Source organism: Bufo gargarizans, chromosome 1 (assembly GCF_014858855.1).
Source record: "Bufo gargarizans isolate SCDJY-AF-19 chromosome 1, ASM1485885v1, whole genome shotgun sequence".
Classification (NCBI taxonomy): Eukaryota; Metazoa; Chordata; class Amphibia; order Anura; family Bufonidae; genus Bufo; species Bufo gargarizans.
Genome location: NC_058080.1, coordinates 512574982 through 512590513, shown reverse-complemented (window position 1 = coordinate 512590513; position 15532 = coordinate 512574982). Strand labels below are relative to the sequence as shown.

Below are 15532 nucleotides of genomic sequence, written 5' to 3'. Positions count from 1 at the left end.
TGTGTGTATATGTATATATATATATATATATATGTGTGTGTGTGTGTGTATATGTATATATATATATATATATATGTGTATGTGTGTGTATATATATATGTATATATATATATATATGTGTGTGTGTATATATGTGTGTGTGTGTGTGTGTGAGTGTATGGCTGGCCCACACAGGAACTCCTTCCATTTACAGCAAAGAATAAGAAATATGGTACAATTCAATAAAAAAATTTATTGAAAGTTGTTGAGGCTTTGAAAATAAGGAAATACAAGGGGAACACATATCTATGAAACATTCATTACATCGTGTATATATATGCATGTATGTAATTATACCTTCATATATTATCAGCAACACAGCTCAAGGGAAAATAATGTACAGATACCAACAGGGCAGGACAATAGGGTGACTGGGAGGCAGATTATTTCTGGTGAAATGTTAGATTTGGGGTGTTCCTTACCTGCATTATACAAGTGAAGAGAAATGACACCAGTACACTTTAATATCTCTACCCTTCAATGATTATCTATTAGAAACTCATTTCTCTAACCGCCCTGTGTGCCATGCACGTCTGAATGCTATGCTTTTGGCACCTAATAGGTTAATACACGCGAAAATAAAGGCAATAGTCGCACAGTATTTACAGAACTATGTACAATCGAAATAAATTAATGTTTAATAATCAGAATTCTTTGTTCTGAAGTATTTACAGGAGCTATCAAATAATTACATAAATACTTTTGTTTTCTACACTTGCCTCCCCTAGCCACCCCCTCCTGATGACAGGGGCATGGGCATAAATATCTGCAGGAGGGTAGACCTTCCCAGAACATTACATATTATTCAGGGCACTTGGAGCAAGTGATTTTATTCGCATGCAAATGCTCATTTTGTGACTGACAAAAAAACAACAAAGAAATGAAAAATAACAAAACCCTTATCTTCCCGTAAATGACCACAAATAAAGTCTGAGAGGAGAAGGGTCAGATCTATGGGTCTGCCACCTCTTCAAGTTTTGGTCTGAGACATACCTCACACACATGCATGGGCTGTGGGGTGGAAAAGTGGTAGAGAATCTGTAGATATTGGCATTTTCACCTGGCTAGCAGCTTTGGCCCCTGTCTGCTCAGTGTTGGTGGCTGTGCATGGGACATATGAGCACACTGACTACAGGACGCGTCTTTAACATACAAAGTGCAATGAGAGAAAAGTTTGGAATGAGCAGGAAAGCCTCCTGCGTGCCTGTCAGGGGGAGCCGCTCCGGGATCTGTCCTGCTTGGGGTCTAGTCCACTGACCAGGCGCTGGATATTCTGCAGTTCGCTGCTGGCCTCCTTCTCTGCACACAGTTTGGGGGACACGGACACTGATCCAGAGGACAAGGTTGAAGATCTGCTAGTTATTTCAGAGTCCAAGGCTGCAGAGGCCGGGCTGGGCACCAGACTAGGACCTTTCCCGTCAAGAGTGCCGTTGGGTAGTGTGTGGAGGGCAGTGGTCAGCAAGCTGCCAGTCTCAGCCATGGGCATAGAGAAGGAGTAGGGGTTATACCTCAGCCTGGGCCGTACAGCATTCAAGAAAGGGTGTCTGTGGACAGCAGAGGAGGCTGCAGCAGCTGCAGCCATGTAGGTGTAAGGATAGGAGAAAAGCCCTCCAAAAGGTGACATAGCCAGACCCTGGAAAATAGAAGAAAATCATCAGGAATCATCATATCAGCATCCACACACCTATTTCTATAACACAAAACTGGACTATAGGTGTCATCCAATGCATTGTGCCCCTAACATACCACTAGAAATGGGAGCCCTTGGCTGACAATGAAAGGAAGTCGGAGAGCACTGAATTCATCATGAAACACAGGGCAAAAAGAAATGGGTCGAGCTGAACCCAGAGCCTTTAAATGCACAACGAAATGACAATAATGCTCAGGTCTGATGTATGAACCAGCTACTTGCCATACTGACAAAACTAGCCACCGACGCAAATGTGAAACTAATGTCTACCTTAGTAACTAATTATAGGGATAGGCAGAGATGAGCCTTATACTTATTAATATTGTGGCCTCACATTCAGTAAATGGGGTGAAACATAACTTACTTGAGAGGCCAGGACGTGCTGCTGGAGGTGGAAAGGTAAGGATGATGCCCCTTGTAGTCCTTGAGATGAAGAGCCCATCCCTGTAGAGTCTATGCTGTTAACGCCTGATGCCATTCCAGAAACGGTGGTTAGTAATGGACTCATACCAGTTGCCATGCTGGAAAACGCCCCTCCCATAGCAAACTGACTGGGGTGAAAAAGCAATGGGTGTGAAGCCCCCAAGGGGTTAAAGAACTGCTGCCCAGTCAAGCCAGGGGGGAATCCCAGGTTCTGCAGATGGCCTTGGGATAGAGGATGAGAGCTGCTGTCTGTCTGTACTGTCAGTGGGTTGTAGTGCTCCTTGGGCTGCTTTGGATCGTCCAGTTTATGTGAGTCCCTTGTTGAGGTCTTAAGGTCATCCACACTTAGGACTCTGCTACTAGAAGAGATTTGCCCTGGACTGTGCCTAGAATCTGGGGAACTCTTCCCAGTCCTCGAACTCTGTTCCCTGCCTCTGCTGCCCAAGTCCGAAGAGAGCTTGGAGGGGCTCCTCGTCTCTATGGGGTGTTCCCCAGTGGTTGTGGAAATTTTGGTTGACTCCCCGGTATCATGTGTGGACTCATCTTTAATATCATCCTCACTGTCTCCTTCACTGTCGCAAATGCCTAGAAACCAAGCAGATGTCACCCTTAGCAATGCATCATTCTTCTATATATATATTACATAAAGTAAATATAGATAGATAGCAGAAAAGTCAGCACCCATACTCTAAAGTGTATCCAAATAAACGATTATTTTTCAACAGAACACAAAAAAATATTAAAAATAAATAATAATTATATTAAAATAATAAAAGAGGCATATGCTGAATATAGTGGCGCTATATAAGTGCATACAATAAATAAATATTAATAATTCAGCAACGTTTTCCAGACTCTGAGAAACCTTATTACATCATTTATTTTAGTTCTCCTTTTAAAGGTATCATATCACAATATTTTATATTGTTTCTCTTTTTGAGAGCATTTAGACTTCTTGCTACTGACCAGAACGGTACCAAAGGTTCTTCTCATGAATATTACAAAAACACTTCTATCTGGCCTTATACAATAAGGAGGCACACTGTCACCTTTTCCACCTTAGGACAAGTATTCTTTTTAGTTCTTTTTTTATGTTCTTTTTATTTTAACTTAATTACATTTTTGGATTTGAACATTTATAATATCCGATGATCTAGTTAAGGACCCCCCCCCCCCAGCAGTCAAAGGGTTAAAGCTGCCAACCCGACCTTTTCCTTGTGCCTTCCCGTAGTCTAGATAGCCCAATTGAAGGCACTAGAAGTTGGATTAGTAAAGGGCAGATTGGGGCACTGTGCATGCGCTCTCAGGAGGGCAAGGGGCCCTGAGTGATGGGGTTAATGGGAGATTAGGACGGTACCTTTAAGATTTGAAGTGCCCACTGTGGATGCGCTTGGAGAGGAGGTCTGGGCAAAGCATTTAAACGCAGTCTGCTCACTGGAGGATTCGTCTGAGCTGCCATTATCTTTCTTCTGCTGCTCATCAAAGGCTCGCATGGACTGGAGGCTCAGTTGTTTCCTTGAGAAAAGCAAATCGCACATTAAATGTGTATAATTCCCTGCTTGAAATATAAACAGCCGGCAGACACAAGTATTTGACCTTTGCCTTATACTCCTAACTACTGCAGACCTGGCTCAGCCCCAGCTATCTGGATAACAGGGGCTAACCAGGGGGGACACCGACGCAGTAAAACTCTACAGAATTATGCACAATAATGGCCCAAAACCTGCATTTGGTGGTATTTATGCTAGGACTTGTAATGACTGGACTATTAGGAAGCTTGGTGAATTCATAATCACACATATCAATCATACCTGTGGCTGAGGTAGACATTTCCAGATCTGCAGCCATTATTTAATAATCCCATTGTATCTATTCATTTAGACACACATATCTGAGAAATGTTACAGGGAGAGACAAAGTCATCTAGCACAGGGGCTACAAAACAAACAGCTGAGATGGCTTCTATTAGCCGAGGAGGGAGATGATTGTGATATGTGGCAAAGAAGTGTCAGTCCGAGGTGTCAGAAATTCTTAGGAGCCACTGGAAAATCATATTTAGCTGGAAACCCCATAGAAATGTCTGCTTTCTCTTTACAGCTGGTGATAGTGCCCTATAACACAGCACCCAATTTCCACAGTAAATATATATATATATATATATATATATATATCATGCAAATACCACACCAAATGACTAAGGACTCCCCACATAACATGAGTCTAGGCCCAAGGTTTGGAGGAGAAATAACATTTGCTTTCACATTACTGGAGCAGCCAAAATACGCAGGGTTCCCCCATCCCTGTTTGTACTGCCATCATTTTTATGAACCAAATCTCAAAACTGAGATTTTTTTTTTTTCCTCTTGGTCATTAATAGAAACCAACATTTCCTGCACTTCCACCAGGAGTGAAAAAATGAACAGCTTCCAAGGCAGAGCAGATATAGAACATTACACCCTGCTGCCGGGTCTAATGTATTTAAGAATCATTCCCATGTACAAACATTTGCGCAAATTTCAGTCTTCTTAAGTCTTCGATGCTTTTAAATATATTTTTATTTGGATTTTTGAAAATACAAGATAAATATAATAATCGTGTGTGTGTGTGTTGGTATCCAAGCATAGCAATATAAAATAAACGACCATATAACAAATAACATATATATATATTTTATTTTTTCCCAGAATTCTAGTACTATGTACAGGTCTTCTGCGGAGCCCAAGGGATTAACGTTAGCCTAATCTGCATCCTGGATGGTAGGAGTGGTTTATTAAAGATCCAACGAAAGAAATAATTACAGGCTGCCATGGACTCACCTTTTCTCCCTCCTTCCATTCCCAGTGTCACGGAAGCCTTTGGCAAAAGGATTGTTGTCGATTTTTAATTGCGTGATCTGAGGATAGAGAGGGAATGTGTGGGATAAGTGATTGTGGATATAAACATAATATTTCCTCCCATGTATTAGTTTATTAGTTTTATGACTACATGTGAATTGTTAGGGGTCTGTGTAGGTGATTAGGGTGCATGCTGCCGCGTATTGGGGGCTCTGTGGGGTGCTGGCTTCTACATCATTAGGTCTTCTACCTTCACAGGGAAATGTTTTACATTACAAGTGGACTCGCGTTGGGATTGTGCAGCCAGCATTTGTTTCCAGTTATCTCCCCCTCTCCCCCTGTCTCACCTTATAGCAGAACAGCCAAAATCACTATATTCGGCTTTAGCCTTATAGTTTATGGCTGCCCCATAGAGATAGAAGGGGAAAAGACAATAATGCACTGTGCCTGTGTGTACTGTCTCTGCAGGATTGTAATGATTTAAACGTCCTCACAAGAATACAAATGTAATTTAGATTTATATTGTACATATCCTGCTGCTGAGATTGAAATAAGCGTGATTAAACTGGACCAGCATTGGAAATGTAGTCACAAACCAGTCCGGTACATTTACAACCACTACCTACCCACAGCACATAAACCAGTAAGAAGTAACTAAAAGCCACAAGTAATGCTTTCACTGCACTAAATCAACCAGACAAGACGAAGTGGGCAAGTGGCCGCAGTAATAGCAAATTATATAAGAGATAGATAGAAAGATACTGGATAGATAGATTCGATAGATAGATAGATAGATAGATAGATGAATAGATTCGATAGATAGATAGATATGAGAGATAGATAGATAGATAGATAGATAGATAGATAGATTCGATATATAGGCAGATTACAAATAGGATATAGATAGGTAGCTGATAGACAGATAATAGATTCGATAGATAGATAGATATATAGATAGATTCGATATGTAGACAGACATATAGATAGATACTAGATACATAGATAGATTCCATATATTGATAGATACTAGATAGATAGATTCGATATATAGACAGATAGATGAAAAATAGGATATAGATCGCTGATAGACAGATAATAGATTCGATAGATAGATATATAGTTTCGATATGTAGACAGACAAATAGATTACATAAATAGATAGATTCGAGATATATATATATATATATATAGTTACATAGATATGGATAGTAGACATACGGATAGATAGTAATTGATATATTATTATAGAACAGGACATATGATGAAATATGTGGGCAATGTTGCCAGCCTGACCCATCATATATATCTTTACCATTGTTAACATCTCACAGTCTCCATATCGTTAAATATTTACAGACAGCACATACATTAGTACTTTGATCTTTTTCAGACATACTTTGTACAGACAAAAGTGGAAAGTCCACTCTTTAAAGAGTTCATACACTCATGTTCAGCAGCACTGATGATGCCCCCTCTATCACAGATAAGATAGGCCCTGCTAGAGGTGTTGTGGGGGAGGGGGGCCTTCTTGACTTGGACTATCAATGCATAATAAAATCTTTGTGGAAAAAAGCCAAACCACGTTGGATAAATCCCTATAAGCCTCTTACCTTATCATTCTGGTATGCAGTCACCGCAATGAAATCGGTCTCAGGGAACACATAGGTTCTGAAGGTGCTGTAGGGCAGCTTCATAATGTCATTCGCCCGCACTATGTGGAACCTAGGCTGATACTTGTGCATGGAGTTCAAAATGGTCTGGAAAGTGCAAACACAAAGTAATGTTACAACTGAAGTTGTCTCGAATTTAACCCGCAAAAAATGCTATTTGCCGAAGCATACAGGCACCATCAGGAATATGCAACCATTTTGCAATAATCTCACATTATGAATAATAAGATAATAAGATGCCTTTATTGTCACTGCACAATACAATGAATACAATGCACAATACAATGAAATGTTGTTTGGAGCAATCCAAGATGCCATGGACAGAGAAACAAAAAACTGACATTTAAATTAAAGTATTCGGTAATTTTAAATTTTTTTATTTTTATTTTTCAATAACTCGAACAACAGGAAACCAAGTTATTGCAAAAAATAAAAAAAATTACCGAACAGAAATAATATCTCCCTGTATCCTCTAATATATGGGTGTATATTTTTGCCAAAATATTCTTGACATAATGAAGGCCATATAATAAAAGCAGTGTGATTTTTGTATGCCATCTATCCTTTAGGATGTTAATATACACCGACACTTCACAGTCCCCGCGGTTTTATGAGCAAAATGTTTAGAAAAGCTTTCCTTCTATTTTCAGGGAGGTCATTTATCACCCACTCTTCCCTAATCATGCTGCTTATTTTATCTCATTAATAAGCCCCTTTCATCAAGTGCAGTAATAAAGCTATCAATCCCGGAGCAGAGAGCAGAAAATTCATTTACTTGTAATTCACTCATTGATTAGATGTTTGAAAGCCCACACTTTATTATTTAGCTGAAGGCCCGATGGCTAGAGAGAAAAAAATAAAATAAAAAGACATTCTGCAAAATTAAAAGGGGCTATAATCAGCAAAATGTAATATATTTCTATGTAACCTCAGTTTGCTCACGTTAAATCTGGACATAAAACAGCTTTTACAGATTTACAGGTATATATATATATATATATATATATATATATAGTTATATATAGTTTTATATATATATATATATATATATATATATATATATATACATTTATACAGTAAAATATAATAATAATAGTAACAGTCACTTACAAAGCCATGCTTGTCAGAGATGTTGTTAGTGAGCTTGAGCTTATGGAAGGTGACCACTTTTGACATCCATTGTTCTCCTGTGGCCGGGCTGTCCGGGTGAATGTACATTCTCTTGGGCATTTCGGGGTCAGCTTTGCCAGCCACCATCCAGCGGGAGTTATGGAACTTGTATCTGCAGTCGTCTGCAGCCACTATATCCATAAGGAGGATGTATTTTGCTTTTTTGTCAAGGCCTGTGCATCTAACTTTAAATGGTGGAAACATTCTCCTGGAGAAATAAAAAAGGGGGGCATAGGGTAATGTAGAGGTGTGCATGGTGGACCTTTCTTTTCTCATACACGGCCTGTCTGTATTGGGCGCTATAAGTGAGAGATCAAAGCTCTTCAGTTTACTGTTTAACCTTGTCAGCTCCAGTTAGTGCTGCTTCATTTGCACTGAAGGAGTTAATGTCTCTTGGTGGCTAAGGATTATGCCGGTCTCTATTTTATATAAGACATTATATATTTTCTATATAGATTTATACACATGAAGGCTTCCTGTAGCTCAGAGACCCAAGGTGTACAAGTTCAGACTTTACTAGAAGGCCACAAAGTCACTACTATCTCTCCAGCAGCTAACCAGGAAACACATGACATCATAAAAGAATCATCATTCTTCACTAACCTTTGATGCAAAACTTTGACCACAACAGTCATAAATGGACAGCACACGGGGTGGGGGAATCTCTGAGAGTTTGTGTTCTACTACAAAGGTAGCATATGATTGCATAAAGTTGCTTCTTCCGGGTGTGCACTCAGAGCATACATACATACATACCTATACTAATGCTACATACAGAACATTCGGCAATTAGCTGTCTGTCCTGTAAAGAAGTGTATGTGAAATGAAAAGATAAAGAACCCATAGAGCAGCTCGGTATTTCACAGGTATTCAGTCCTCTCTGGCTTTGGCAAGACAACAGTAGATCTTTGAAGAGATAGTCCAAGAATTTCCATTCAAACTACTATGGTCTTCTCTCCTAGAAACTCCTCACTGTCTACTGTGTTTGGGCCAATTAATAGGTAAGAAACACAAATGCTATGACTCACCTCCCAGATTTGGTGATGACCATCTCAGTTCCCCTTTTGTGGAACTGTTCCCAGAGATCCTTGGCTTCCAAATGAACTTTTGGATCATCTTCAACTTCTTCTTCTGGTTCAAGCGTTTTAAGAGACCTTAAATGAGAAGCTGCCTGGTGACCCAGAGAAGAAAAGGGGATGCCAGTCTCTGCAGCACCCACTAATTGATCCATGATGGGCTTGGCTAGGGCACCAGGAAGGGATAGAGCAGCCCCATTGGGTGGCAGTGCCAGAGATGGAAAAAAGGGAGGCTGGTGTCCAAGAACAGCGCTCATTGCAAAGTCCGGTGCACGGTGTGATAGGAATGGGTGGTAAGCCATGCTTGACCCTGAAATTAGTGGATCTCTCATGGATAAATTCATCCAATTCGACCTTTTGGATATCACAGCTTAGGACTTAGTCCACGTTGGGGGACCTTCACAGGTACATAATATTAGAAAGAAGTGCGCAACCTACAGAACTGGAATCAATGCAGCTGCTGTCAGAAGGACAATAGAAAGTTCAGATGATAATATTTCTAATAGTGAGTAAGGTTCCTAATTCTGGCACCGAGTAAGAAGTGTACTTAGAATCCCAGCTCCTTAAAGGTAAGAAGAACACTCCTTAATGTGAGTCCACCTTTGTGCCCTGAAGAGGCAGGAGAACTTGTCAGTTGGAGCTCCTCGTTCTTCTCTGCAGACAGCTTCCGTGCAGGCTCTCTTCCTCGTCTCAGTCCGGTAAGGAAGCAGCAGAAGTGCTATATCAGCAGGTTTTCAGATTTGGCCCCTTACTGAATGGTCATTGAGTGTCCCAGCATGTGGAGCAGCTCTTCTTGGTTCGGGAGATAGGGTTGAAGGAACAGTGAGGTACAGAGGCAGAGTATACTAGAGAAAGATGGGGACACAGAGGAGAGGAAATAGAAAGAGGGACACCCTCAGCTCCAAGTATTCTCTGTGTGAAAGTAGTCTCTCCTTACACCAGATCCCAGGGATGTGTTGTGGCAATGCAAGGAGTCCAGACCTAGTTGATTGGCCCTTTGACGCTTTTGGACCAATTGTGTGGCTGCATAGGCGTGGTTTTGACAGGTCTGCTGGATGGGGACAGGGCTGAGTTATAAAAAGAAGGTGTCGGAAGCTGTAACGTTGCAGCAAAGCATCACTACTACATAATGCCGTGTGAATATGTCAACATGATCAGATGGGAGGGGATAGAGCAGGAAGGTGTAGGGGCTGGGAGAACACAACAGCCGATTCAATCCCTGGCAGGGGAAGTCAGTAACCTCTAGGTGGCTTTGTAGGAAAGACACAGAGAGAGAATAAACACATCCAGCTCGGGCTGGGGGAAGGGGGGGGGGGGGGGGGGGGAGCAGCCTGCAACTGGAAGTGTCCACAGAGGGCAGCCTTCTCTCTGACACCCCAGCCTGCTGGCCACTTCCAATCTTGACTTATCAGCAGCCTCTCAGTAGGGCTCCCATTTCATCGCCTTGCTCCTGCACAATGGCAGGAAGGATAAGTGCGAGGAGTTCAGAGATTTGGGGGCAGGACTCAGGGAAACGGAGCCCCCCTGTACACACACAGCAGCATCCATGTGTAATATGCGGCCAGCCTGGTCTGTGGTGGAAGTACCAGTAAGGGCACACACACCAGCATCCAAGTGTATAATATTATCAGCATTATTATATTTTTTATTACCATTATCATACCATCATCTTTACATTTTCATTTACATAATGGTATTTAAAATGTGCAAACCAAAAAGCCAACTTGCAGGGATCCTAATATTTCAGTGAGACCCCCCTTCCCCCTGCTTATCCTTCCCACCCCCCAGGACTGGAGAAAGTGTGTGTTGTAGGGATAATGCTTGTAATCTGGCAGACATCAGTGTGTCTTCTGTGCACTAATTCCGTGGGATATCTCACCCTGGGATCACAAGGACAGATTGCCGGCCCTGTAGCCTTTCTTCACCCCAGCCCTATCTGTCCAGTAATCAAGACATCATTTGTAAGACAACCCGTGAAATGTCCAGTCACTGGGTCTGTGCTTGTTCACTCCACAATAAAGAGGGGTGGGGGTGAGGGGTGACCCCGCTGGGAACTTACTGATACGGTTCCATTATGTAGCAGACATGTCTGTGTCACTGGCTGCCAGGCCATGGTATCACCCCAGTGTATGTCTACTGCACATCACTTTGAGAACCGGCAAGTAAAGAGTCAGAGCTCTGCAGGGAAAGAAGGGGTTAAATCCGCAGGGTAGATGGCCGAGCAGATTGTTGCAGTGGAGGAAGAAGGAGCAGCATTGTGAGATAGGAGCGGAACATCTGAAGTGATTAGCTCTCCCAACATTGCATTTTTCACTCACATACTTAAGAGCACTCGGCGCCAGCCTGGTCAAGTCTGTTTAGTGGCCAGAGTCTCATTCCCCAGCATCTAATGTATGGGAGGGGGCTCAGGGCCGGCCGGGGTCTGCGCCCACACTGCTCTACAATATATAGATCGTCTCAGACTAGCGTAGAATATTTACCGGCACACATATGTAAAACTATATATAGTCACAAAAGTATTTTATATATATATAGCTGCACTAGTATAAACTGTAATATGCTAATATAATATAGAAACGTATATATTCCACTAATAGAAACAAATATATAGTCGCACTATTTATATATAATCACAGAAGTATAAACTATAGATAGTCACACTATATATATATATATATATATATATATATATATATAAAATCACAGAGGTATAAACTATAGCTAGTCACACTCCTATAATCTAAATGTAGTTACAGTAGCATATCATATATACAGTGTACAGTTGTGTATACAGTATGCTTGTGTAATATATAGTCACATTAATATATAGTATATATATATATATATATATATATATATAATCATGCTAGTATAGAATATATACAGTCACACTGCTGTAAAATATATGTAGTCAGGTTGGTGTATTATAGTCACAGTAACATGGAATATATACAGTCACACCAGTAGATACTATATAGTTACATTAATATATGTGTGTGTATATAAAGAGAGAGTCACACTAGTGTATAATATATAGTTACATTAATATAAAATATAGATTGTCACAATAGGGCATAATATATAGTCACAGAAGTATATATGTAGTTACACTATCATAGAATACTTACAGTCACACCAGTATATACTATATAGTTACATTAGTTATATATATAGTCACACTATAGTGTATAATATCTAGTTACATTAATATAAAATATAGATTGTAACAATAGTGTATAATATACAGTCACACAAGTATACAATATGTATTAACACTAGCACAGAATACATACAGTAACATTAGTGTATATCTACAGCTGCTGCATGCGATATGTACAGACAAGCTAGTAAAAAATATATAGTCACACTAGTGTATAATATATATCACATTAGTATAACATATATATATATATATCTATATATCTATATATATAGTCACACTAGCATACAATACATGCAGTCACACTAGTGTACAATATATATAGTCATATTAGTATAAAATAGATATAGTCACACGGGTGTATAATATATATATATATATATATCACATTAGTATAACATATATAGGCATGCTAGCATAGAATACATGCAGTCACAGTAGCATATAATATAAAGTCACATTAGTTTTATATATATAGTCAGAACAGTATATAATATATCACACTAGTATACCATATATAATAACACTAGTATATAATATATATTACATTAGTATGTAATATATTTATAGTCACTAGCATAGTATACACACAGCCAGACTGGTATCTATTATTTATAGCAGATATCTATGAAGTGTAGAGGTGGGTGAGGACCAGTGGTAATAAGTCTCTCATCTCTGCTTTCATATTGACTGAAGTAAAACCATATTTGTGTCATAAACACGCACTTTGTAGGACTATCGATCTTCTATCTATCTCATATCTATCTATCTTCTCTCTATATATCTTCTCTCTATCTCATATCTATCTATCTATCTATCTATCTATCTATCTATCTATCTATCTATCTCATATCTATCTATCTATCCTCTCTCTATATATCTTCTATCTATCTATCTATCTCATATCTATCTTATATCTATATACTACTATATAATACTACATACTATACTACACTACAATATACTACAGTATACTATTCTACACCATACTACACTACAATATACTACACTATTCTACACTACACTATTCTACACCATACTACACTATTCTACACCATACTACACTACTCTACACCATACTACACTACACTATTCTACACTATACTATTCTACACCATACTAGACTACACTACACTATTCTACACTATACTACACTACTCTACACCATACTACACTACACTATACTACACCATACTACACTATACTACACCATACTACACTATACTACACCATACTAGACTATACTATTCTACACCATACTACACTATTCTACACCATACTACACTATTCTACACTATTCTACACTATTCTACACTATAATCCACTACTCTACACCATACTACACTACACCATACTACACTATACTATTCTACACCATACTACACTATTCTACACCATACTACACTATTCTACACTATACTACACTACTCTACACCATACTACACTACACCATACTACACTATACTATTCTACACCATACTACACTATTCTACACCATACTACACTACTCTACACCATACTACACTATACTATTCTACACCATACTACACTACACTATTCTACACCATACTACACTATTTTACACTATACTACACTATTCTATTCTACACCATACTACACTATTCTATTCTACACCATACTACACTATACTACTCTACTACACTATTCTACACTATACTATTCTACACCATACTACACTATACTACTCTACTACACTATTCTACACTATACTATTCTACACAATACTACACTATACTATTCTACACCATACTACTCTACACCATACTACACTACTCTACACCATACTACACTATACTATTCTACACCATACTAGACTATACTATTCTACACCAGACTACACTATACTATTCTACACCATACTACACTATACTATTCTACACCAGACTACACTACACTATACTACACTATTTTACACCATAGTACACTATACTATTCTACACCATACTATTCTACACCATACTACACTATTCTACACCATACTACACTATACTATACTACACCATACTATACTACACTATACTATTCTACAGCATACTACACTATACTATTCTACACCATATTACACTATTCTACACTACACTACTCTACACCATACTACACTATACTATTCTACACCATACTACACTACTCTACACCATACTACACTATTCTACACCATACTACACTTTACTACACTACTCTACACCATACTACACTATACTATTCTACACCATACTACACTACACTATTCTACACCATACTACACTACACTATTCTACACCATACTACACTATTTTACACCATACTACACTATACTACACTTTTCTACACTATACTATTCTACACCATACTACACTACTCTACACCATACTACACTATACTATTCTGCACCATACTAGACTATACTATTCTACACCAGACTACACTATACTATTCTACACCATACTACACTATACTATTCTACACCAGACTACACTACACTATTTTACACCATAGTACACTATACTATTCTACACCATGCTACACTATACTATTCTACACCATACTACACTATACTATACTACACCATACTATACTACACTATACTATTCTACAGCATACTACACTACACTATACTATTCTACACCATATTATACTATTCTACACCATAATACACTATACTATTCTACACCATGCTACACTATACTATTCTACACCATACTACACTATTCTACACCATACTACACTATACTATACTACACCATACTATACTACACTATACTATTCTACAGCATACTACACCATATTACACTATTCTACACCATACTACACTATACTATTCTACACCATACTACACTATACTATACTATTCTACACTATACTATTCTACACTATACTATTCTACACCATACTATTCTACAGCATACTACACTATACTATACTATTTTACACCATATTACACTATTCTACACCATACTACACTATACTATACTATTCTACACTATTCTACACCATACTACACTATACTATACTACACTATACTATTCTACACCATACTACACTATACTATTCTACACCATATTACACTATTCTACACCATACTACACTATACTATACTATTCTACACTATTCTACACCATACTACACTATACTATACTACACTATACTATTCTACACCATACTACACTATACTATTCTACACCATATTACACTATTCTACACCATACTACACTATACTATACTACACCATACTACACTATACTATGTAGAAACACCATACTACACTATACACCATACTATATCTCATCAGGCAGGAGTGCAGTATATTGATCCTCATCTATCTAGAAGTGGAGACACAGGACATGGATGCGTTCTCCCCTCTTCCCCCAGAGGAGACCTAGTTAAATCCTTGTGGTTACCATTGATCTGAGGTCTGTAGCCTTTAGCTGCGTGTGTCACTTAATTGGCTCTCCAATTTTCACCTCTACTCG

The 15532-nt window shown here is 38.8% G+C and overlaps 1 protein-coding gene across 2 annotated transcripts; it reads right to left on the bottom strand.

Annotated features, from left to right (window-relative positions):
* Positions 1-212: 212 nt before the first annotated feature.
* On the bottom strand, positions 213-9882 carry TBX3 (T-box transcription factor 3). 2 transcript variants are annotated; one of them, XM_044288673.1, is made up of 7 exons: positions 8855-9882; positions 7767-8034; positions 6597-6743; positions 4969-5045; positions 3510-3667; positions 2094-2737; positions 213-1672 (listed from the first exon to the last, which is right to left on the bottom strand). In XM_044288673.1, the coding sequence occupies exons 1-7, from the start codon at positions 9244-9246 to the stop codon at positions 1247-1249; spliced, it is 2112 nt and encodes a 703-aa protein (XP_044144608.1). In that variant the 5' UTR covers positions 9247-9882; the 3' UTR covers positions 213-1246. The 2 variants fall into 2 exon arrangements, with proteins under 2 accessions (XP_044144608.1, XP_044144614.1); XM_044288679.1 differs by lacking the exon at positions 8855-9882 and adding an exon at positions 8430-8498.
* Positions 9883-15532: the final 5650 nt, after the last annotated feature.

Coding starts and splice junctions, on each gene's coding strand:
- TBX3 (XM_044288673.1), bottom strand. CDS start 9,246: ATGAATTTATCCATGAGAGATCCACTAATTTCAGGGTCAAGCATGGCT. Junction 6,744..7,766: donor TCTCTGACAAGCATGGCTTT/GTAAGTGACTGT, acceptor TGCACTTTCCAG/ACCATTTTGAACTCCATGCA. Junction 5,046..6,596: donor CTGCATACCAGAATGATAAG/GTAAGAGGCTTA, acceptor CTCTATCCTCAG/ATCACGCAATTAAAAATCGA.